Source organism: Clavispora lusitaniae (genome assembly GCF_014636115.1).
Source record: "Clavispora lusitaniae strain FDAARGOS_655 chromosome Unknown tig00000038_pilon, whole genome shotgun sequence".
Classification (NCBI taxonomy): Eukaryota; Fungi; Ascomycota; class Pichiomycetes; order Serinales; family Metschnikowiaceae; genus Clavispora; species Clavispora lusitaniae.
Genome location: NW_027093976.1, coordinates 1,704,269 through 1,726,607, shown reverse-complemented (window position 1 = coordinate 1,726,607; position 22,339 = coordinate 1,704,269). Strand labels below are relative to the sequence as shown.

Here is a 22,339-nt window from a genome sequence, read left to right as displayed (position 1 = left end):
TGTGGACTTTTTGCACCCAAGTGTGCACGTGACGTACACGGTCTCATTTTAGAGTACTCGTGTTGCACATCTGTGCTTCGTACTGTTCGTGAACCAACGACCACTTTTTACGACAATCGAAAGGAGTAATTACACAACTCTTCGTTCCCTTCAAGGTGCCTGGGATCATCAACGTATCATCACCTTTGAGATCATTATTTTGACTGATATCTACTTTCACTTGGTTGACATTCCTCACATACAATCGTTCCATTCCTTACTTCCTGCCGATCACATTTTGTTCCTACCCGCCCAAATTCTTTTCGTATTCATTTAATCCCTACTCCATCCTCAGCCACGTCTCCACCATGACTCTCTCTGCTACTTTGATTGCACGTGAGATACCTCTTCCAGGACTAGCCGATCTTCTGCCTGACTCCGAAATCGAAAACGATATCGAGCTTCTTCTCCATTGGCTACAACCCAACAGCTTTGATGCTGAAGTTTCACCGCCCACCCCTCGAATTCGAGTAGCTGCACGCCGATGTCTTAATGATCCGGCAGGACTGCTACATTTTGTGCGCCTCTGGCTCAATGCCATTCGCCCACACCTCGAGGCGCGCCTTGCGCCGCTCGCAGCGTCTGCGCCGCTTGCTGCTGTGGTCGACCTAGCGGCGCGCCTGCATCGCCGCTATTTGGCCCAAGCGGCCCACTTGCCTCTACTGGCCCGCGCAGCCCAATTTTTCTCTCGTGCACTCGCAGGCATGTACACACATTACCTATCACTGCCACGTATAGAAAAGGAGATTTCTGTTTGCTTGTCCCAAGAGCTTGATGCAGAACTCGTGCGCACCTTGTCTCGACTTGGCTTGGCCACTTCTGTGCGGGCTGCAATGGTGGCGGTGTGTGTTTCGCGAGTGCGTGAGCAGGCTGATTATATGTGTGCTCGCCGCTGGAACAAGCCTGTTCTTGGGGCGCTAGAAGATTGGGCTCGCGAGTTCGCGCGCGGCGCCTCGCCTCCCTTTGCTCTGCCCAAAACCTCCCATGTCGCTGCAGGCGGCGCTGCTTCTCCGGCAGAGGCATTCTCATTCGTGGAGGACGACGTTGAGCGGACCTTACTCTCTGGTTTTGACTGGATAGATCTGGACCAGAGCCATATCAACCAAAGCGCAGTCTTTACTAATGAACTTGCACGAATTGCACAGAACGAGCTACTAGCTCTCCGCACACGTGAAATCTATGACATTGTTGCAGCATATCCTGAAAGTTCAGCTGCTCTTGCTGAGTTGCACACATGTCTCGACGGTGCAGGCGCTGCGTCACGTTCGAACCTCGTAGACACCTTTGTTAGTGCGTGTATGGTTCGTCTTTTGCATCTGGGATCCACCACAGATGCCGTGATTCTTGCTTACATGCGCACCATCAGAGCATTTCTTGTTATGGACACCTCGGGTGTTCTCTTAGACAAAGTAGCACGCCCGTTAAGGCGTTACTTGCGTCTGCGCATGGATTTGGTGCCAAAACTTGCTCTTGGCATGCTCGATAGTAAATCCTCAAACCCGCTTGCAGAATTGGCACACGAGCTCAGCACTACAAACCCATCACCCCCAGAACTCGACGACCTTTCTGATATCGCGTGGGTTCCCGACCCCATCGATGCTTTGCCCGATTTTCAAAAGGGCAAGGCTGCAGATGTTCTTGATGCTATTGTCTCCGTTCTTCCACTGTCGACAATGCTCATTGAGGAGCTTACCCGTGTTTTAGGTGACCGCTTATTGAATTGGAAGGAGTACGATTCTGGAGACGTTGTACATAACGTTGAGCTTCTTAAGGCCCGGTTTGGTAGCGCAGAGTTTGCCACTTTAGATGTCATGGTCCGGGATATGGTGGAAAGCAGTGCACTCAACATGGCGGTTTCCTGTCCACCACTCCGCTTGGCAGTGCTATCAAAATTGTACTGGCCCAATGTTGGAGACGGCGACACGTCAACTTTGAGTGTGCCCGTGCAAGGAGTTTTCGAACTTTACAACAAACGCTATGCTTCTACGCGTAAGGGCCGTTCATTAGCGTTGATCCCAGAATACGGCACAGTGACTCTTGATTTAGTTTTTGCGCATGGCAAGCGCACATTTACAGTGACACCAACACAGGCTACTGTCATTAATCAGTTTGATGGTTTTAATGTTGAAAAGAAACTTTTTGAAGTCGCCAATGCTATTGGACTTTCGGAGTATGCGACACTGAACGCTCTAGCTTTCTGGGTTCAGCAAGGTATCTTAGAGAAACATGATGAGTCTTACCACACAGTGGAAAATTCTTAATTACTTAGCAATAGAAGGGTTTACGACCCGAATATCATTGCGTTGGGAAGTAGATATGGGTCTAAAGAGTTGCATTCGAAACGGATTATTTTAAATACATAACTATACGTAAAATTATATTTGGGTTTCAAAATACAGGGAGATCATCCGGTATCATACCCTTCCAGTAATTATGGTATTCCTTCCGGCCTAAAAAATCCACAAGTGCGTACCCATAATCCATTACATCAACTCCCAAGTCAAACTCATTCGCCTATCATTTCACTGACTATCATCTATACTAGTTCATATTCCCATTGACTGCTTTTGCAATCTCGACACCTGAAACCTTCAGGTTGTATGACAGGCTTGGTTGCCATTTGCGTACCGCACGGATATCGTCCATAGCGTGACCTGGCACACGGATATTCCAGTTTCGCTCGAGATGCAACTGTACGTCGCGGACATCGACAGCATCTGTCTTGCGGTGTTTGGCCAAACGGCAAGCAAATGATGTTACCAGTGACACAAACTCGTCTGCCAAATCTAAGAGAAGCTCTTCGACATCGCCGTCGATAGTGGTCTTACCGTCCCCGTCGTCCGCCCCCATAGTGTTAACTAACTCCGTCAATTTTCTCTTTGTAAGCACACGGCCACCATTGTCTGGCATAGGGCCGCTCAGGGCCATGTCAAATGTGGGCATACGCATGACTGCAGGAGTGCCCATGATTTGTCCAAGCCCAGAAGCACTGCCACCAGATAATGTGGGTCGCACATTGTTCGCTCCTGGTTTCAAGGTGACAGGCACCGCAGGTTTCACATTGAGCGTAGACAGTATCGGCATCAGCGGCACACTTGGTTTCGTAATGCCAGCCAAGTTAAAGCCTGGCACAGAGGGCTCCTTAGTCGCAGGCGACGCACTACGGCCCTTAGTAGCATCTGGAGATGCTGCTGCTGGAGACGCTGCGGCAGGTGAGGCAGACATCGCTGTACCTGCTGGACCAGCTACAGGTGCGGAATTTTCTCCGGTGGTGGCGGCAACCCCTCCGGTTTGCAGCACCCCCGCATTAGAAGGGGTACCTGCTGGTGGTGACTGTTGGGGCGATGATGCCCGTGCCTGCTCCATCAATTGGTTACGCATGTAGAGTGCGAATTTGGAGTATTGTCCATACTTCAACTTGAGCTCGCTTAGTTGGCTGTCAAGCTGCGATGCTTCTTCGGCTGACATATCTGGTCTACGGCCGGTTTCAAGAGCACGAATAGTGCGCTCCAAATCCTGAAGCCGTGCACGGACTTGATTGTATTTTTCTGTTGTGACAGTGGCCGCACGAGCATCTGTAGGTGGGCTGCCCAAACGGCCTGAGCTGCTGCTCGTTGTATTGACGCCAGTATTCCCACTTGGGCCAGAAGTAAAGTTACCGCCACCCATCATGTTACTTGCTTGATTGTTGCTCAAGTTGGCACCAGGATTCGCGCTGCCCCCCATGTTGGAGTTGCCGCCTATGTTACCCATATTTGATGCTGTATTAGAGCCCACATTAGACCCCATATTGGATCCAGTATTTGAGGCAGATGTTGAAGGACCAGAATTACCACTCGCATTACGAGCAGCAGCAGCCTTTTGCTGTTGCTGGTAATTGACCAAAACTTGTTTTATTTGGTTGGCTTTGGCGTAATGTTGCCTCGCTTTGGCGGTGTCTGTACCAGCAGCCTTGGCTTGCGCAAGTTCCTCCTTTAAAGCATCCAAAAGCCGTGTGACATCAGCAGGCTGGATCCGCTGGATCATGTTAGGTGGTTGACTCATGCGGAAAGAAGTACTGATACGAAGTTGTTAACTTTGATAGTGAGTACTTGATACTTTGTGCGCATGGTGCACGGGTGTGTTTACCTACCTTGTGAGCAGACTACTTGTAGAAACAGTGTAATATTTCTATGCTGGGGCCAAGAGTTGCTATTATGTTGGCAACTAACAGATAGAGAAGATAATATTTCTAGTAGTGAGAGCTTATTGATGAACCATATTCTTTCAAATTTTGTTCATCAATCTTTCGAGGTCAACAAAACGCGATTTGATGATTAAAATTACAAATACTTTAGCCATACTAAAAGTTTGTTTGATTATATTAAATTTAAGGTACTCAGTATTAAGTCGTAAAATTCTATTAGATGCATTTCTCTTCACAGCAGAGTAGTACAAAAATATAAGCTGCCCCCCTAGTTTTCTAAAAAGATCTATTCTTGCGACAATGTATGAAAAGTTCTTAACCGTCCAGAGCAGAGAAATATTGAAAATTTTCAGTTACTTATCAGTTCAATGCAAAACAACGTTCCACACTTCGAGGATCATTTCCAAACCACACAGGGGCACGGAAACCAAGCCATGCAACGATAAATAATATGGTAAGCGATAAATTATAGCCTGTATCAAGAGCTGCAGCCACCAAATAATTATAGCGACGCCATAAGCGAGGACGATGGCGGAAATAGTATAACAGCACTATTGAAGCCCCAATAAACTTGGAAAAATAACCTGTAGAGATGTTTCCGTAAAAGTGGCTCATCGATGAAAAGAGCACGGTTGTATTCCAGAGTTCCAAGCGAAGCGGACTTCTTTTGAATCGCTTGTGAAGACCATAAACAATAATGGGCGCAACAAGCCCAAGCACAAATCCGTAAGGTAAGAGAGGATAGTTTTCAAAGAGCCGTGCAGGCCCAAGAACCACATACTGGATGGCATTAGTATGGTAACCTACCAAACTCTGGGCAGTCCACTGATGAAGGGGATCAGTTGCTGCACCCGTCAAATAATTCCACTTTGACGCCAATACCCACCGCAAACTAATATAGTTGACTGGAATTCCCACGATCTCGCCATATATCTGTGCCAAAAAGATGAGTCGAGGAGGTAGATGAGTATAAAACCCGAACTTCATCAGCTCCAAGTGATGCTGTGCACGGTACCAAGCATTTCCAGCAACACAGCCGAAAAATGCAGCTCCAGCGGGGTGTTTCGTTGTCTGGTTCTGCACCAAAAGCCCATAAAGAAGCTCATTGAAGGTACCAATGGGGAGTTGAAAGTTTGTGAGCGCATACATCCACATTAAGGGTGTCACAATTATCAGACCCACTCCCAAAGCCACAACAATAGTCCACCAAGGCACAAAGAGGTAACCTGCCCAATGCACTGCGCCGAGTACCAGGATTGATAGAAGAAACATGACCATGTAGTATATCGTGGGTACATCGTGATACACCCTATTGAGGCGGTTGAGACGGTCGTCAAAGCGATTCGACCCCTGAGCTTGTCTGCTATTCGCAAAACTATGCCGAAGTTGTTTCCAACCGAAAACCACGACCCAAACAACACCAGAAACATATGCCGCGTAGTCAAAAAACATATTCCACGAACGCTGAGCTCCTAAGTGCACCGGGCCATAATGGGCATATGCTGTAGCATTGAAAGCGCCAGTAGATGTCACAAGTCGTTCTGCGGGGTATGGGAGACCATCACCTGTGAAAAGGCTGTTAGACATAAGACCATACTTGTATCCTACTACACCTGTCCATTTGGCTACCGGGATCAAGACCCATGCAGACGCAACAAAGCCCACAAACTGTACAACTTGAAGCCAGTATGGATATAGCAAAACCAGCGATGTAATGTTTGCCCAGTCAAGCAGAAAGTTGAGTACACCCATACCACCCAATCCCAGTCCTATGAAATTAACTGCTTCGTTGTGAGGCGCGATATAACATAATACTGCGAGAGACAGCGTCATTGGAAAGAAAAACTCGGGAAGAACCTGCCACAAACAAAGAGCAGCAGCGCAAATGAAAAAGACTCCCTGAGTGGACCAGCCATTGTGAAAGTCCTCCGCTTCTGTATCACTTGAGTCGCTGTCGGATTTGGTTGCTTTCACATGTACATGAGGAACTTTTCTGTCTATATCACTCAAACTGTCATTGTCTGCGCTATCAGTCTCCTGATCCCTACCCCATTGCGTGTTAGCCTTCAAAATATCAGAGCTACCATCGTCTTCCCCCGATTCGAAAGGCAGTTTCTTCCTTATCACGTTATCTGGCAAAACTGTTCTTTCTCCATCCACTTCGCTGAAACTCGCACTCTCTGAACCCTGCGCCTTCTCGCCACTTCTATCGCCCTCCTCCTGACTTCGGAGAAGAGCTGTCTGCATAAGTGCCAGTGGCCACAGAAACTGTGGGTCATAACTGACTACGGGCCGCGCGATAGCAGCGTATGAGTATCCGACAAAGACGATTGCTCCCATAATGCCAATTGCTGCTGCTGCAGGAACCCGAGTCTTGAAATAAACTTCTACCATGGCCAAGGCGTTTGTAGCCAAATTTCCTGTGGCACCACTTTTGGCTGCAATTGTCACAAGGGCGGTCTCTTTCACGGACCACGGACCCGGATTCAAGTTGAACAGGAACCTGCCTATCCCCACTTGCCGTTTGGGTAGATGACGTGCCATGGCACGTCCTGCCCAGTGGGCGGCGATCTGAACAAAAAATATAGAGTACGCTGCCAGTGTTGTCCGAAACAGGTTGACTGTGTCAATAAATGCACCAGGAATGATGAAGATAGCTGCTAGTACGAAAAACCGAAACGTAGCCACGTGGATCTTGGGGTTATCAACAAGGTACGCCGTTTGGCGTACCATGGAGGGCAAATCTAAAAGATCATCGTCTAACTCTTCGGGCACTGCTTCATCGACAACCGCCGTTTTGTTTAAAAGTGGGCTCCGCTCAGAAGGCGGCATTATTGCAATAGGGTTTCGATCTCTGCGGATCAAATTATTTCGGAGTTTCAACCGTAATAAATGGAATCTAGCATCTGTTTACTAAGCAAGTTGTGGTGATGGATGACAGTATCGCACGTGACTGGAGATGCCCAACGGCTTCGATGCAGATCTGGACTTTGACAGATCTTCCGGATCAGAGTGAAGAAGATACAATCAATGGGTTTGCGCCTAGTAATTACCACTCTGGTAATACGATAAGTATGTATTACCCTCTTACACTTTTATTTTGTTTTCACCTAGTCTGTAGATGGTGATGAATTCCTTGCCTTTGCCTTATCTTATCTGCTGAGTAAGCTCACAGAGTGGCAATCAACTAATATTTCACATCCGAATAATTATAATATAAGGATAAACTCAATTATAGCGATCATAAGTATGACGTCTCCTCCTCGCATGCGAATAGAAGCGTATCATCTAAATGTTATGTTCAGATCTAGTAGAGGAATATCCATCTTTTCATTCGCATATTCAAACCTTTCTGCACCTGCCTACTTCTCATTTCAGATTTTACCCAAATTGTTATGGTTCATCATTTAGTACTTTTATACTCTATTACCTCTATAACTTTTTAAAACCATCTATAAAGTTCCAAAATTCATCTTTTTCTCACCTCCACCCCAAGCACTGTTTTCACAATGCTCAACACTTCGTCATCCTCGCTTTCTGATTTCTCCAGATTTGTATTCGAAAGTTTATTTTCGATTACTTGGTCCAAAAGTTTCCGGAGCCGTTTCACCAAAACACCATTCTTACACCATGTTCGTACAGGCATCCACCGATCCAAAACAATTCCTGGACATCGCTTTCCAGAAGCAACATGCGTACTCATGTCGTACGAAATCTCCCCGCCGAAAAGAAGTGCAGCCAAAGTGCTCGTAGGTGTGATCTCTCTAAGATATAACTTTGTCGTGTGATTGGAAGATGTGTATACGACAAAAGGAGATTTGTGCATAGCTTGCGAGTTGAATGAAGCTTGAGGGGTCATATCGTATTGTTCTCTTGCCTTCTTCATGTCGATAGTACCGTCCTCTAATGTAAGATCCTCCAAACTAGGAAGAGCTACGCCAGTTTCGGATGAAGAAAAAAGCATTGAGCTCGGGTGAATAAAAGCCCGTGTTGCTGGAAGCTCATCGACGGGACCTTCATTATGTGTTTGTTCAATATACTTCTCATTTCTGATCCAAATCTTAGTTGCTCGAGCGTCAGCGTCGATCTCGACCGCGCCTGCTAAAGTTTGTGCATATTTGGGATCTGGAAGTTGGACCCGAGCCAATTGAGGCGTAAATGATCCGGTGATGATGGCACGAACAATTGTATAGTTATCATTGTTAGCATTAAGCTTGCTTTTGTCGTCAACTTTATAATTAAAAGGTAGAAACCCAATCTCCTTCAAAGTCAGGAGGTACTGTGTTCTTGTGGATTGAAGATCTTGAAGTGTCATGTAGGACAAGTAGTTGTCAGCAATGAACTTCTTTCTTCTTTCTCTAGGTGTATTTTCCCATTCATGGAATGCAAAGGCAGATGCCAATAAGTCGCCCTGGTTTTTACCTATTTTTCCCTTAGCTCTTCTTACCTCGTCTTTGACATCAAAACTGTTTAGAAATGGACTTCCACTGGAGCATATGGCTGCAATGGTCAAACAAATATTGACGCATCCGAAAATACATCCAAGAAGCATAAGCTTACCAGCTTGCAAATCTGTTGGGAGAAATGACAAATACCTTCCTAAATGAGTCAAATTTTCATTCGAATCATCATACTCCAAAGCACCGATCTCTCTAAGCATAGATTTTGCTTTTTTCAAAGATTGTGCTTCGGGAGGATCAATCCCACTATTCAAGAAATCCTCCACTTTGTTGATGCCCATAGCCTTCACCACTAAGTAAAGATTTTCGAGACGAGTTCTTCTAATTTCCGGAATTGGCTGAGCCAAAGTTGTTTGTTCTGTTTCCCGGGTGTACATGTGATAACACGTTCCTTTTTGTATACGGCCCGAACGACCTCTTCTTTGAGCCATTTCCGCTCTTGAACACCAGTTTTCTACCAACTTAGTAGTGTTTGCCTTCGAGTCAAAGAAAACCAGCTTTGATCTTCCTCCGTCGATTACAACCACACAGTCGGGGATTGTGATAGATGTTTCAGCAATATTGGTGGACACAACGATTTTTCTGGTCTCCCTCGGAGGATAATTGAAAACCCTAGTTTGGTCTCTCGAAGAAAGTGCAGAATGTAACGGCAAACACCAGCAACGGGTACCAGCCTTAGAATAAGCCTGTTCTATGCTTCTTATGCACCTGTTAATCTCCATTATACCAGGCAAGAAAACCAAAATCGACCCAGTATTTTTCTCCTCCTTTAATTTATCGTCAATATAGATGCAAAGTTGAGCAATCAAATCGAAATTGAGGTTTCCACTTTTAAAAAAATGAGAGTCTGCTTTGGGTTTGATGATTTGATCGTCATATGTCGTAATCGTGAAGTCCAAATCTTCGAGAATTTCATCGAGGTAGTGGTCTTGAATCGGGAACGTTCTCCCCTCAATGTGAATATGATTCACATTAGGGAAGAAGTTCTTGAACGTGTCAATACTGATGGTGGCAGACATTAAAACTATTTTTAATTTGGGGAACTTGCTCATAGTTTTCTTCAAGACAACCAAGAGTAAGTCACTATCAACAGACCGCTCGTGAACTTCATCAATAAAGATATACTCGAGTCTATCAAAAATCGATGTCTCCTTGGTTTTAGAAGCTAGAAAAGACTGCAACATACGTAATAACACACCCGTTGTCACAAACAGGATCCTTGTTTGCTTCAGCGTCTTGTTTTCTCCTCTGATAATGTACCCAACGTCTTTACCCACCATCAGTATTCTTTCTTCGGAGATACGCTCAGCCAATCCGATGGTTGAGATACGTCGAGGTTGTGTGCAAATAATGGTTCCTTCAAAGTTTCCTTTAGAATTCAACTCATCTAGAATGAATTGAACTATTTGGGTACTCTTTCCTGAACCAGTTTCTCCGGTCACCAAAGTTACTTTATTCGAATTGATGATATTCACAAGCTGGTCTTTTTTTTGCCATGCGGGTAATTTCTTTCTTTTCGAAAGCGAGTCTTTCATAGCTTGCGATTCCATTTGTTCGTTGTAAGTTTTGCGCATTGCCTCAATATCGCCCGGCAGTAGCGTGAAAGACCTTGAATTTGAGCTCTTTACGGTCTTATCTTGCTTTCTAGTAAAAGATTTGCCACCAGGTTCCTTACTTTGAAATGTTTCTGGGGGCAATAAAGGCCCCGGATGCTCAATAACTTTTGAAATATTTTCTTCAAGCCACTCTACCAAAGAGAATATGAAGCAATTGCCAAGAAGATTGTTCGATACCACATATGAACAGAGCTGACGCAATATGGACAACTTGATGTAATTGGCAAGTTTGAAAGAGGCATTATTCACAACTAGCTGAATACCAGGCAAGCTGTGAGGATATTCTTCACAGAAAAACAATTTTGCCAGAAGCATACCAGGAGTAATACCACGTGCATTAAGCAGAAGAGTAACTATCTTCTTGCTTGAATCAAAAAACTCAATCTTGTTACTCCCAATCGATTCGATGCCGTCAAGTTCCATGCACCACATTTCGAACTCATCACCTTGTAACTCCATGGAAGGCGCTTGGAAATCTATTACCTTATGTGTTAGTGCAATGCTAGCACGAATTTCATCACCATCGCATTCCTCTAAAGTGGATTTTATTTCGTCCATATCAAATCCTGAGAGCGCCAACCGCTGAAGAAGATATTCGGTTTGAATATTAGTAGAAATCTTTAGCGACACGCTTGAATCTTCGTCTCTGCGAGCAAAAAAAGGAGGCAAGTCATCCTCAGGAACATGAAACAAGAGCCACTCCAAAGCATCCACGTATGAATGGGTATATGAAAGAGCCTCAGACACGTGTGATTTTCTAAACCCTAACAGAACCAACAGTTGTACCCAAGAGTCTACGTCCTTCTTGTCCTCTGCTTCCCCTTCCACCCAATCAATATGATGTTTGATAGAAGCTTCAATTGAAGCACGAATATGGCTGGGGAAGTCAATAAACGGAGCACTTTCCCATGCTTTTCTGCCAATTGTAGGAAACAGGCGCATAGTTTTCGGCTTTGTAACTTTCTTGGTGTCCTTAGATTCCTTGCTGGTGCTTTTTGGTTTGTTTCCAACAAGAGAAATGCTTGTAGTGGGTTTCTTGACCTTCGCATCATTATTCTCTCTTGCTAGGCGTTCTTTCGCTCGAGCCTCCTTCTCTGCTCGATCGTCCAAGAGCACCTGGAATGGATTCGCATTATAGATTTTGTCATGCTCTGTCTTATTCTCTTTGAGAAGTTTGAGTCTCCTAGCCTCAAGATCCGACCAGTAGCTGCGAAATATGGTAGGAAGCACCATCTTCAAGTTCTTGACGTGATTTATTCTGAACATCGCATAAGTGGCAGCAAAGTGGCGTGCTTCGTTGGTCGTTTCTCTGGGGGGTAATAATTCTGTATCTGGTGACATTTTGACGTGGATCACTTCCTTCGTTTTTGGATTCTCCCAACTAAGGTCGGCTATGCCAATGAATCCCTTAGATGTTTTGCGCATCTCCATAACAACCTTGTTCCATTTCTGCTTCTGGCAGTACTCAAAAAGTAAGGTTGCTGGAAGCTTCCCGGTCCATCCAAAGTTATCTCCTATTGCAAGACCTCTCTGAGGTTTAGGCGTACCGTTATCAGGTTCTGGTTGGTGTTGATCTTTAGATCCCTTCTTTTTGCCTTTAGGATCTTTAACCTCCTGTATTGGTGTTTTCTCTTTCTTGATCTTCTTAGCCATGACGACGGAAGATCAAAAATAACCAGGAAAAATGAAAAACTAGAACGTTCCTCAAGAAGATGTGGAAAAAAAATTTGACACGGACAGGAATCGAACCTGCAACCCTTTGATTTGGAATCAAAAGCTCTGCCATTGAGCCACCGCATCAACCTTAAAATTTGTAGTTGCTGGATACATATATTCGGCTTTTTAATCCAGAAGCACGTATGTGATTGATATTAAGCTCCAAATGTACTTTTTTTGATAACATTTCTATCTGTTGACTGTATTTGACAAACGTTAAATCTTGGCATAAGAGCTTCATCGTATATCTATCATATCGCGCAAAGTAATAAATGTTCAAAGGTACACAGAAGACTTTAATATTCCAATGACTCGATCCTGTTTCCATGTCATTTCTTGCCGACTCCAAGTTAGACACAACTGGCCGATCCCATAGATAGTTAACGGGGCGTACTGTATGTAGTTGGGGTACCGATGTTGTCCATCCAATGAAGGCGCGGCTTTTTCTAAAAGTACCTACACTAAACACTTACGCACATTGAAACATTTTTTCGTCCAACCTCGACTCCAACCCATTCCCATGTTTTCCATCAGAAACTTGGCCAGAGTGAAGGCTCCTTCTCGCTTTTTCTCTGTCTCCTCCAAATTGAGAGCAGGTCATGCTGAAGAGTCGGTCAAGCCTTTCCATAATGCCATGGGAAGACCCGCACAGAAATATTCCGTTCCAGAAGGCCAAGTCCTCGGCAAAACCACCTTTACTGAGGCGATGGACGAGGTAGACATGGTCTGGGGCCGTGACGATGACCCTAAGAAAGTGGAAAAGCAAAACACTAAGATCAGACACTTTACCATCAACTTTGGTCCACAGCATCCAGCTGCCCACGGTGTCTTGAGATTGATTTTGGAGTTGCACGGTGAAGAGATTGTCAGGTCTGACCCTCACGTTGGATTGCTTCACCGTGGTACTGAAAAATTGATTGAATCCAAGACCTACATGCAAGCGTTGCCCTACTTTGACAGATTGGACTATGTTTCGATGATGACGAACGAGTTGGTCTTTGCCTTAGCTGTGGAGAAATTGTTGAACGTTGAGGTGCCTTTGCGTGCTAAGTACATCCGTACAATGTTTGGTGAGATCACCCGTATCTTGAACCACTGTATGTCTGTCTTGTCGCACATTATGGATGTTGGTGGATTGACGCCTTTCTTGTGGGGTTTTGAAGAGAGAGAAAAGTTGATGGAGTTTTATGAACGTGTCTCTGGTGCCAGATTGCACACGGCTTACGTCCGTCCTGGTGGAGTGTCGCAAGATTTACCTGCTGGTCTTTTGGATGACATTTACATGTGGGCCACACAGTTCGGTGACAGAATCGATGAAACGGAAGAGTTGGTCACCGATAACCGTATTTGGAAAAATAGAACGCAGGACGTGGGTGTGGTTACTGCTGAAGATGCATTGAACTATTCTATGTCTGGTGTGATGCTCAGAGGTTCTGGTGTGCCTTATGACATTAGAAAGGCCCAACCATACGATGCTTACGAGTTGGTGGACTTCGACGTTGCTGTCGGCTTGAACGGTGACTGTTACGATCGTTATTTGGTGAGAATGGTGGAGTTCAGACAATCATTGCGTATTATCGAACAATGCATCAACGACATGCCTGAGGGCCCAGTTAAGGTTGAGGATTACAAGATTTCCCCACCTCCAAGACTGCTTATGAAGGAAGATATGGAGGCGTTGATTCACCACTTTTTGTTGTTCACTAAGGGCTATGCTGTTCCGCAGGGTGAAACGTACACAGTCATTGAAGCCCCTAAGGGTGAGATGGGTGTCTACGTTGTATCGGACGGCTCGGAAAGACCATACAGATGCAAGATCAGAGCACCAGGATTTGCTCACTTGGGTGCTTTTGACCATGTGGCTAGAGGCAACTTGTTGGCCGATGCCGTGGCCATCATTGGTACCATGGACTTGGTGTTTGGCGAGGTTGATCGTTAGACTCGGCCTGTCCTTATTTCATCACATTCCCTGCATTACTGGAGCGACGCGTGTCCTCTGTTCTTTATAGCTCATTACACTATTTAACATGTTCGTGCGTACTTAGTCTATGTCACTCATAACTATTCTACCATATTTAGCTTCTTCCGTTTGTTTCAAATCCTCTTTCTCCCAAATAGCTGGTGCATCGTCTTACAGTTTTAATACTCTGTGAAATGTGTATGTCTGCTAGAAATTGCATCGTCCTGACACTTCTCGCAGATATAAATATGAATATGTGAATGTTCTCGTATTTGCGATCATCATCAATTGAATTGGTGAACGTGAATATGTTGGCTTCATTACCGTTATAATATCTCTCTATCCCAACATATGGTACAAAAGATACGCTGATCCAGCTCCTCCAAGTACTACTGCCGTCTTAAATCCGAGCAGGGCTTCATGCTCGTGATACTCTCCATTCTGTGGTCCTTGGTACATGTATGGATTCCGAGACAGCTGAGTTTCTGGTCGGCCCAGACTAACCTTTATACGCTGCGCCTGGCGCATCAAGTGCTTAGTTATAAGCTCTTCACTCACACCTGAAATGTCTCCGTCTTTGGCCAACTGGCGGAGAATTGCTTTGCGATCTTCGGGCAGGAGCTGTTTATTTATTAGATGTTGCTCAAACTTGAGATGCTTCGCCAAATGTTCCTCGTAATTGAAGTGGGGTACGTCGTGTCGATCATGGTTTTTGTGTTGGCCAGAGAAATGAGATTTGGGATCCGTTCCATTGTAGAAGTTATGCACACGATACCGTCTATTTGCCAGCGAATGGTGTGTGGAAGCTTGGCTCCGGGAGAAATACTTGGCTTCTCCGTAATACTTTTTCTGCCATTCAGATGGTCCCAGTCGAGGCTTTGGAGATGAAGTAGACCTGGAAAGCAGAGCATCGTACTCCCTCTTCTTCTTGGCATCTTTCAATGTCTCATACGCCAGTACCATCTGAACATATCGTGCACTGTTAGCCTCTTTCTCATCCTCGGGCAATCGAGCATTCACGTCGGGGTGGAACTTTTTCAGGAGCCGTTTAAACTGCATTTTGATCTCTTTCAATGAAGCGTGAGGCAGAAGTTCGAGCACTTGGTAATGTGTACGTTCGGAGCTCGATGCCCATCGTAGAGAACGTAAAAATATAGAATGCACAGGTGGAGTGCTGGAAAAAAATGTCATGGCTGAAGTAAGAAGGGATGTGGAAAGAGCTTTTGGAGGGGAGACGTAGATGCTGGAGTGCAGGGAAGTGTACCGGATCGGACTGGGGAAACCGTTCGCACAAGATCTGTTTCCTTTGTGCAAAAGGTTGTAGATAAAAGAGAGGAAGAAATAGCTCTATCTGAGGCAGCGTTGTCCTTCAGTTGCTGATTTAAGGATATTGCTGTTGGAATACGAGTAATGGCGAGATTAGCAAAGTGATTTATATTTTTGCTAGAATGCTTCAGCAATCAACCATTTGTGTGATTGCTAACGCAATACTAACGGCTGTTATTACTGAAACAGAAATGAGGGGGGATCAATTGTCAAATGGTCGGCGATTATACTAATATGCTCTAGGATCGCCTGAATATATTCCTATCAAGGAGTAACTCCATCAGATTACTACTCAATTCATTGCATCACCGTTGTCAGTTTCAGACTCTACAGTCAATGAGTACTTCCCATAATACGGGGATAAATGATTCGTTTTGTTCCTGACGGCAAACGCCCATTTTCTTCAAGCGAGAGTGGAATACAACCACGACTCCACATTCATTCGAGGCCAGGAAGTTTCCAGTGGCCAAAGAGAATAATAAGTGTGAACAGCCGCCTTCTCCAAAGTAACATTGGCGCTTCTCTGAAATCTGTTCACTCTATAGAAAGCTAACTCAAACAATGGTTTTTGGTTGTGCTTGTGACCATACGTTATCCGGCCCTCCATCCTCTTTCTTTCGACCTGTTTAGAAAGTGCTGGAAGCAGGGCGCGACATTCTTTTAACGGCTGGGTGCGACATTTGGCCTGCGCGACATAGCGCGTGGCCCAATCGCCACTGGATTAAAGCCTATAAAAACTTCGCACCCGCATCAAATCTTTAACTAACCTCAACTATACATCATGGCTAGACAAAGAAGATCCGCTCCAGTTAGAACGCAATCCAGATCTGCCCACACAGCTGCTGCTCCTGTGGCCCCTCCACAACAACATCCAACTGCCATTTCTCAACCTGTTCAAACGCAGCAGGGCCCAGGCTTGTTCGGCCAGATGGCATCTACTGCCGCCGGTGTTGCCGTCGGTTCCACTATCGGCCACACCCTTGGTGCTGGTATCACTTCGATGTTCGGAGGCTCTTCTGCTCCTGCTGAAGCCCCTCAACAAGCTGCCCAACAAAACTACCAAGAACAAGCCAGAACTTGTGACGCCGATGCCAGAACCTTCACCAGATGTTTGGAGGAGAACAACGGTAACATGCAAGTTTGTGACTTCTACTTGCAACAGTTGAAGGCATGCCAGGAGGCCTCGCGTCGTTATTAAGACCATGTAAATATTTATTAGCTGATTAGCACAATACAAAAGCAAGGATTTTTGTTTTGTTTCGCATTAAACTTTATTGAGCACAGTACCCTTGCCTACACTAAAGAGTAGTTAACGAGTATCACCAAACTGTAATATATGGACAAATATATATTTGTACTACCAAATAGTTGGAATTCTTTATCATCAACGTAGTTGTCCTTATCAAGCACCCTTTTACGGTCTTCACTGACCTGTTGCTGAATTTCCCATAACTCCTACTCGTTTATCTTCTAGTACATATATTTATGTCTATGCCTCGGGAGCTTCTCACTTTCTCTCAGTCTTTCCAAACCAAAAGTAGCCTGCCAAGCCACCCAAGCCCAAGACACCAAGAATCTTAGCCGTGTTTCCCGAGCTTTCAGTTTCCGGTTCTGCCGTTTTACTTTCGACAGACTGTGGATGTTCCACATCATCAACAACCTTGGCCTCTTGCACCGGAGCAGTTTTGTGGTCCACGCTGTTTGTGTGACCGAGATTCACTACATCTGGGTTATTGATGTTCGGGTTGATAGAAGTCTGCACGTAATTGTCGTGGTTGGTAGTTTTCTTCCGTTGAGGCGTTGTAGCTTTCGTAGATGCATCCACTGGGTCCAGTCCCTTATCATGGAGAAATTCAACCTCGGCTCCAACGGGCTCTCCGCCATGCACCACCGCAGCGTCATTAGCTTCCACTTTGATGGACGATGTAAGTTCCTTATTAAACAACTCAGCCTCTACTTGCTGCTTCTTCGTCTGTGCAATGTCCTGTTTCACTGCTTCCGGATTGATAGGTGGAATTTTAGGCTGAGCCACTTTGGGAATAAAGTCGTATTTGAACTCCCATTCGTTAATCGAAGTTTGCGAGGGCAATCTATACGAGTCAATTGTAGACGAATCTCCTTTAGCTTTGACACGGAGGGACATGTGAATAGCACGCTTAGCTGGCGCTCTCAAAATGGTGTTTGCTGCTTTAAAACTCATTGTTGAATATGAAGAAAGAGGATTCAGTACAAGATAGCCGGTGCGGTCGAAGTATGACGGCTTTATTGGATAAGGGCCGGAGCAAGGGAGCAACGTGTACGTACCGATATGCACGGAAGCAAAGTGCGGGGGATTTTGCGCATGGAAAGCGTCCTTGCTACAGACACTAACTCGAGAAATCTAGGACGGAAAAAAGATACGAAGTGAGCTACAAATCAAGAGAAATTATTCTTATTCTCCAGTGTACTTAAATTGAGCTCATAATCAGTAGATATGGCTTTTGTACGGATTCCCCCTCCAGAGTCATAGTGGTCAATCAACATGGCCAAATTGTCTAACTTTTACAGGACTTTTATTACACAATTTTGAGAATTTATCAGCCTTCTCGTACATTTGCAAGACTATTGGCCAACTTGTACTTTTTCTATATACTACAAGTTACTGGTCATTATTTGAGGTCTTATCCTCTCTTCTATTGTCTATAAATTGCCTGGATCCTTACTCAAATCTATTCCTGAAAGCAAATCATCCAATACCTGGGACGGTGGCCTCTCGAGCCGTTTACTTTTATTGCTCAGTCCCGATTCGGGAAATGAGGCCGGAGGCAGCTCATTATGGTATGCAGCAGAATCCAAGCTAGGATGAAGTAAAGTGAGATCAACTTGGGATCGCAGTCCTTGCATCATCTCAAGAACTGGGCTTATAGTCATAGATCCTCTTCTATCAAGAGGCGTCAGCATCTCGCGGTACAGGCGACCTTGGGAGGAAGTGTCCCAATTAAGCGTATTTGAACTTGGGTACTTCAGAAGCATGTGAGACGAAAACAGGCTTTTTTCCATAAGAGATGATTGTGACGAATTTGGAAAAGAAGCGCCACTGCCGCCCCAAGAAAATATGTGTGATCCATTCAGGAAGTATACTTCCTTATCAACTTGAGCTTTTCTTCTACTCAAGCACCACATAGTCGTACGAGCTGCGACAAACGCGAGTATTAAGGCACCAAGAATTGCACCTACCACAATAAAAACAACGTTGTTCGGGGCACGAGAATATTGAATGTATGGGTTCTTGTTATGATCAGACAGTGGCGGCACTGTCACGGCATAAGAGTAAGATGTTGATGACGACGTCGTTGAAATCGATGGCATTTCAGTGTTAACGGATGGCATCTCAGTGACTGAGGATAATTGGCTCGAATCCTTCGTGGATTTCTGCGAGCTCTCGCTAGAACTAGTGGGCATATTTGATGATTTCGGCTTATCAGAGCTCTTACTGGTGCTTTTAGCATCGTCAGTACTTTTGGCACTATCAGATGTTTCTGTGCTTTCGTCCTTTTCTTCACTCTTAGTGCTTTCCGTATCTTTAGCATTATGTGTGCTTGTATGGTCCTCTGTGCTATCTGTCTTATGTGAAGAGTCGGAGTTCTTGTCATCCCGTCTCAAAAGATAGCGATTGCCATGTTGGTGGTAATGGGTTAGTCCAGTCGACGCTGGAAGGGGCCCAGCAGCCCCAGCAGCAATGAAAGCTAAGAAAAGGAGAAAAACTCGCATGGTAAAGGAGTGTAATGGGTCGGAATGCGAGCAGCAAATCTAGAAATCAACCAGATTTTCTTAAGCTGTATGGAAAGCAAGAAAAGACAAGGAGAAAAGAAATCCGAGAGAAGATGCGCTGAGAAAAAGTCTATGCATATCTACGCTTGGTATAGTAATAGTAATAAATGTCACACATGCGCGTCGCTTTTGTTTACGTCCCTGCGACGCGATTTCTCGTGGGAAAATAAATGGGTCCAGAAGATAATTCTGTATTCTTAAATCCTTGGGTATCATTGACTCGGGCTCCTTGAATACCTTGAATCCCGGTACTATTTTCACCTCCTTCTCAACCTGACTAACCCCAGTTCCAAAGCATTGTGAAGCTTTGTTCATGCGGCTTGTACAGACGGCGCGTATCTATTGATGAAGAATCGCGATTGCATGCATAAAGGCACGTAACCAGAAATTCCTAATTGGATACAATTGCAGGCATCGAACAATGGTGCACAATAGGTAGATTCGCCGATAAACTAAAAAAAAAAAAGACCAAAAATAGTTACTTGAATAGACCGAATCAATCTCGTATCAAATCGTGATTATTTTTGTATTTATGTGTGATCACAGCTCTATGCTAATATGCTAAAATCTCCAGTTCTCGTCTGCAGACTCAATGGCCCATGTAAATTTCTCCCGCAATGTTTTGGTAAAAAGCTTTTCAATAGGCACGTTAAACTTCTTCGCAAACATAACCGTCAATCTGGGATCAATATAGTTCAACTTAGACGTTCCAAGTGAAACCTCTGAGTTGTCCTCTTTGTCTTTAAGCTGAAAGTTTGTGTTCAAAATCCGGTTCTCTATCTTCTCGATCTGTACTTTCAACTTCTCCACTGATGCACCTTTAGTCACTTCAACTTCTCCCAGTTCGATTTCGTGTCGATATTCTTCCTCGGATGCTTTGATTTTACTGAGTTTTTCTTGCAAGTCCTCTTCAGTCAATAGCTCCTGCTTTTCCATTGCCCTTTTCTCGTTGTCTCGCGTCCACTTACGCTTCGCTTGTTCACGTTGTCTTTCAATCATTTGAGTGACAACCATTAACTGGTCCTCACTTGTCATGTCTTCAAGTTCTTCGAAGTACTTCGGGTTTTTAGCTTTCTGCGATGAATCGAGTACCAAAATCATCTTCTTCAACCGGATTTTCTGCCATTCCATTTCCTTGATCTTCTCTTGGATTTTTCCTACCGAGTTCTGATGCGCTTTACTTACTGTACGCTGGTGATTACACAAGATGGCGACAGTCCTGTTAGCAGCATTGTACTTCATCACTTTTTCTGCCACTGTTCCCTCATTGGGAATCAAATCCATTTGATCTTGCATGGTCTTGGACGCGTTGTAAGTACGGAAAACTTTAGCAGTTAATCCCTTCATGTAAGCTTGTAAGTGCTTGTTCAAAGTTGCAGGTGTAATCCTATCAAACAAGTCATCACCAGGTTGCTTGGGTTCCTTTTTGAAAATACGTAAGTTTTTGAACACCTGTCTGTCCACCTCGACCTCTTGATAGAAACGAATGGAATCTTTACCCAAAAAGTCAAAAATCACAGTGTTAGGTGGTCTCAACGTAACATGCTCATACCGTAAAGAACAACAGCCAACAGTATCTGCTTCATCTTCACCCTTTTCACCACCAGCTCTAAGAGCAAACACATCTATAAGGTATGTGGCAGTGGCAATTTGTCGGTTTTGCATAAAAGGATCCTTCAACATTTTCTTATAATCATCTCTGATTCTCTCGATGTGATCCTTTAATCGGCGTGCAGTTTCGAATTTTTTCATATCCGATATGCCCTTGATTGACGAGTTTGCAGCAAGTTTGACGTACTTGAAGGAATCGGAAATATTTTCCTTCCACATAGCAAGCCAGACCACGGACTTATCGTGTCTAATTTCGCCCCATTTGTGACCTTCGGGAGCTGGTGGAATTGGAGCTTCTATGCCCAAATTCAATGTGATATCCTCCGGATAAACTCTTTTCTTCAATTTACCTGTCTTTGGATGAGCACCTCTACCACGGAATAAAGAAGGAGGTTCAACCTTGAAGTTTCCTACATTCTCACGTCTTCCATTCAACAAGCAAGTACGGTAAGGCTCCTCTAACGCTTCACGCTCTTGTTTAAGTCTCAACTTTTCGGCCTTGCTCATGTTCTTCTTCTCTTCCCGTACTTTAACGAAATGCGCATGCATCTTAGAGAAGTCACATTTGTCAAATTCGGTAATGTCCACGTCGCATCCGCCGTTCTCACGCAAAACCTGGAGAAAATCTTCAAAGAAGTTCTTTTGAAATACGGGGTTTTTCGCGTGATCGGTTTCTAACATTTCTGCAAAAAACCCGGCCACTTCTTCCGCAGCAAGCGGCAAGTTCACGGGTTTCAGATCGTAATACAACTTCACGTACGAAGGCAAGGGCTTATAAGGTGGAGGGAAAATGACACCATTGTGTTCCAAGGTTTGCCATCTGTCTGGGCCCTCTCCAAACTTCTCATCTTCCCACCACTTGTAATCCTCTGCTTCCTGTGAATCTTTCTTTGGGGTTTCCGGTTCAAGCGAAGTCTCAGGCTTCGGGGTCTCTGTGTCCTCTCTGGGAGTGGCTGTGAACTTCTTTGAAGCTTTACGATCACTGTCTTTCGCAACAGGCTCCACATCTGTTGTTTCCAGCTTGATCTCAGGGTCTTCCTTCACCTTAGTGGTTTTTTGCTTCTTTTTAGACGTCTTCTTTTTCTTGCTTGATGAACCATTTTCTTTAGATGTAGACTTTCTTTTCTTCTTGGGCAGCCCGTTAAGCAGCGCCAATGGTGCTTCTTCGGTTTCGTCTTTAATTTCTAAAGATCCATTTTGAGGCTTAGGCAATTGAGAAAGCACTATTTCCTCGGAGTCGCTCATTTTCTATCTTGTGAGAACAAAACAAAACAGGAAAACAGGCAATTCTGATCACGGGAGAAAACAGAATCACTAGATGAACGAAACCACTTTGCAATACAGCTTATCAGGCTTTTAAAACCAGGAACGGGTTTGATATTTTGTTTGCGGAATATATCGCAAGGCCATCGCAAGTAGAAATTTATGTGTTGCGCACGATTTCTCGAATTTTTTTTCTCTCGTGTTTGACGCGTCTTGAGAAATGTTAGCCATCTAATTACCAGTGCTAAATTTCAGGCATTCATCTAATTACAGAGTACTAATTTTATGCTCTCCATAGAGCAACTGAAAAATAGTAATTTGTTCTTTATGTCGTCGTAAAGTCCCGTTCTAA

General features: G+C 44.6%; 10 protein-coding genes and 1 non-coding gene across 11 annotated transcripts; 3 read left to right on the top strand and 8 right to left on the bottom strand. All coding sequences in view use genetic code 12, as the record gives it.

Moving 5' to 3' along the window:
- Positions 1-347: 347 nt before the first annotated feature.
- On the top strand, positions 348-2,300 carry FOB63_001920 (anaphase promoting complex subunit 2; the record flags this gene model as incomplete). The annotated part of the gene is made up of 1 exon (XM_002617944.1): positions 348-2,300. One exon carries the CDS (start codon positions 348-350, stop codon positions 2,298-2,300), a length of 1,953 nt encoding a protein of 650 aa, XP_002617990.1.
- Positions 2,301-2,580: 280 nt separating this feature from the next.
- FOB63_001919 (uncharacterized protein) lies at positions 2,581-4,083 on the bottom strand (the record flags this gene model as incomplete). Its single annotated transcript, XM_002617945.1, has 1 exon — positions 2,581-4,083. One exon carries the CDS (start codon positions 4,081-4,083, stop codon positions 2,581-2,583), a length of 1,503 nt encoding a protein of 500 aa, XP_002617991.1.
- Positions 4,084-4,585: 502 nt separating this feature from the next.
- On the bottom strand, positions 4,586-7,057 carry OPT7 (Opt7p; the record flags this gene model as incomplete). The annotated part of the gene is made up of 1 exon (XM_002617946.1): positions 4,586-7,057. The coding sequence occupies one exon, from the start codon at positions 7,055-7,057 to the stop codon at positions 4,586-4,588; it is 2,472 nt and encodes an 823-aa protein (XP_002617992.1).
- Positions 7,058-7,694: 637 nt separating this feature from the next.
- FOB63_001917 (putative helicase) lies at positions 7,695-11,954 on the bottom strand (the record flags this gene model as incomplete). The annotated part of the gene is made up of 1 exon (XM_002617947.1): positions 7,695-11,954. The coding sequence occupies one exon, from the start codon at positions 11,952-11,954 to the stop codon at positions 7,695-7,697; it is 4,260 nt and encodes a 1,419-aa protein (XP_002617993.1).
- A 75-nt stretch (positions 11,955-12,029) lies between these two features.
- Positions 12,030-12,101, bottom strand: FOB63_005534. Its single transcript has one exon. It is a non-coding gene; the product is annotated as a tRNA-Trp (tRNA).
- Positions 12,102-12,537: 436 nt separating this feature from the next.
- Positions 12,538-13,956, top strand: NUC2 (Nuc2p; the record flags this gene model as incomplete). The annotated part of the gene is made up of 1 exon (XM_002617948.1): positions 12,538-13,956. One exon carries the CDS (start codon positions 12,538-12,540, stop codon positions 13,954-13,956), a length of 1,419 nt encoding a protein of 472 aa, XP_002617994.1.
- A 360-nt stretch (positions 13,957-14,316) lies between these two features.
- FOB63_001915 (uncharacterized protein) lies at positions 14,317-15,168 on the bottom strand (the record flags this gene model as incomplete). The annotated part of the gene is made up of 1 exon (XM_002617949.1): positions 14,317-15,168. One exon carries the CDS (start codon positions 15,166-15,168, stop codon positions 14,317-14,319), a length of 852 nt encoding a protein of 283 aa, XP_002617995.1.
- A 916-nt stretch (positions 15,169-16,084) lies between these two features.
- Positions 16,085-16,501, top strand: MIX17 (uncharacterized protein; the record flags this gene model as incomplete). Its single annotated transcript, XM_002617950.2, has 1 exon — positions 16,085-16,501. The coding sequence occupies one exon, from the start codon at positions 16,085-16,087 to the stop codon at positions 16,499-16,501; it is 417 nt and encodes a 138-aa protein (XP_002617996.1).
- Positions 16,502-16,810: 309 nt separating this feature from the next.
- Positions 16,811-17,503, bottom strand: FOB63_001913 (uncharacterized protein; the record flags this gene model as incomplete). The annotated part of the gene is made up of 1 exon (XM_002617952.2): positions 16,811-17,503. One exon carries the CDS (start codon positions 17,501-17,503, stop codon positions 16,811-16,813), a length of 693 nt encoding a protein of 230 aa, XP_002617998.1.
- Positions 17,504-17,982: 479 nt separating this feature from the next.
- Positions 17,983-19,053, bottom strand: FOB63_001912 (pheromone-regulated protein; the record flags this gene model as incomplete). Its single annotated transcript, XM_002617953.2, has 1 exon — positions 17,983-19,053. One exon carries the CDS (start codon positions 19,051-19,053, stop codon positions 17,983-17,985), a length of 1,071 nt encoding a protein of 356 aa, XP_002617999.2.
- A 621-nt stretch (positions 19,054-19,674) lies between these two features.
- On the bottom strand, positions 19,675-21,969 carry TOP1 (DNA topoisomerase 1; the record flags this gene model as incomplete). The annotated part of the gene is made up of 1 exon (XM_002617954.2): positions 19,675-21,969. One exon carries the CDS (start codon positions 21,967-21,969, stop codon positions 19,675-19,677), a length of 2,295 nt encoding a protein of 764 aa, XP_002618000.2.
- Positions 21,970-22,339: the final 370 nt, after the last annotated feature.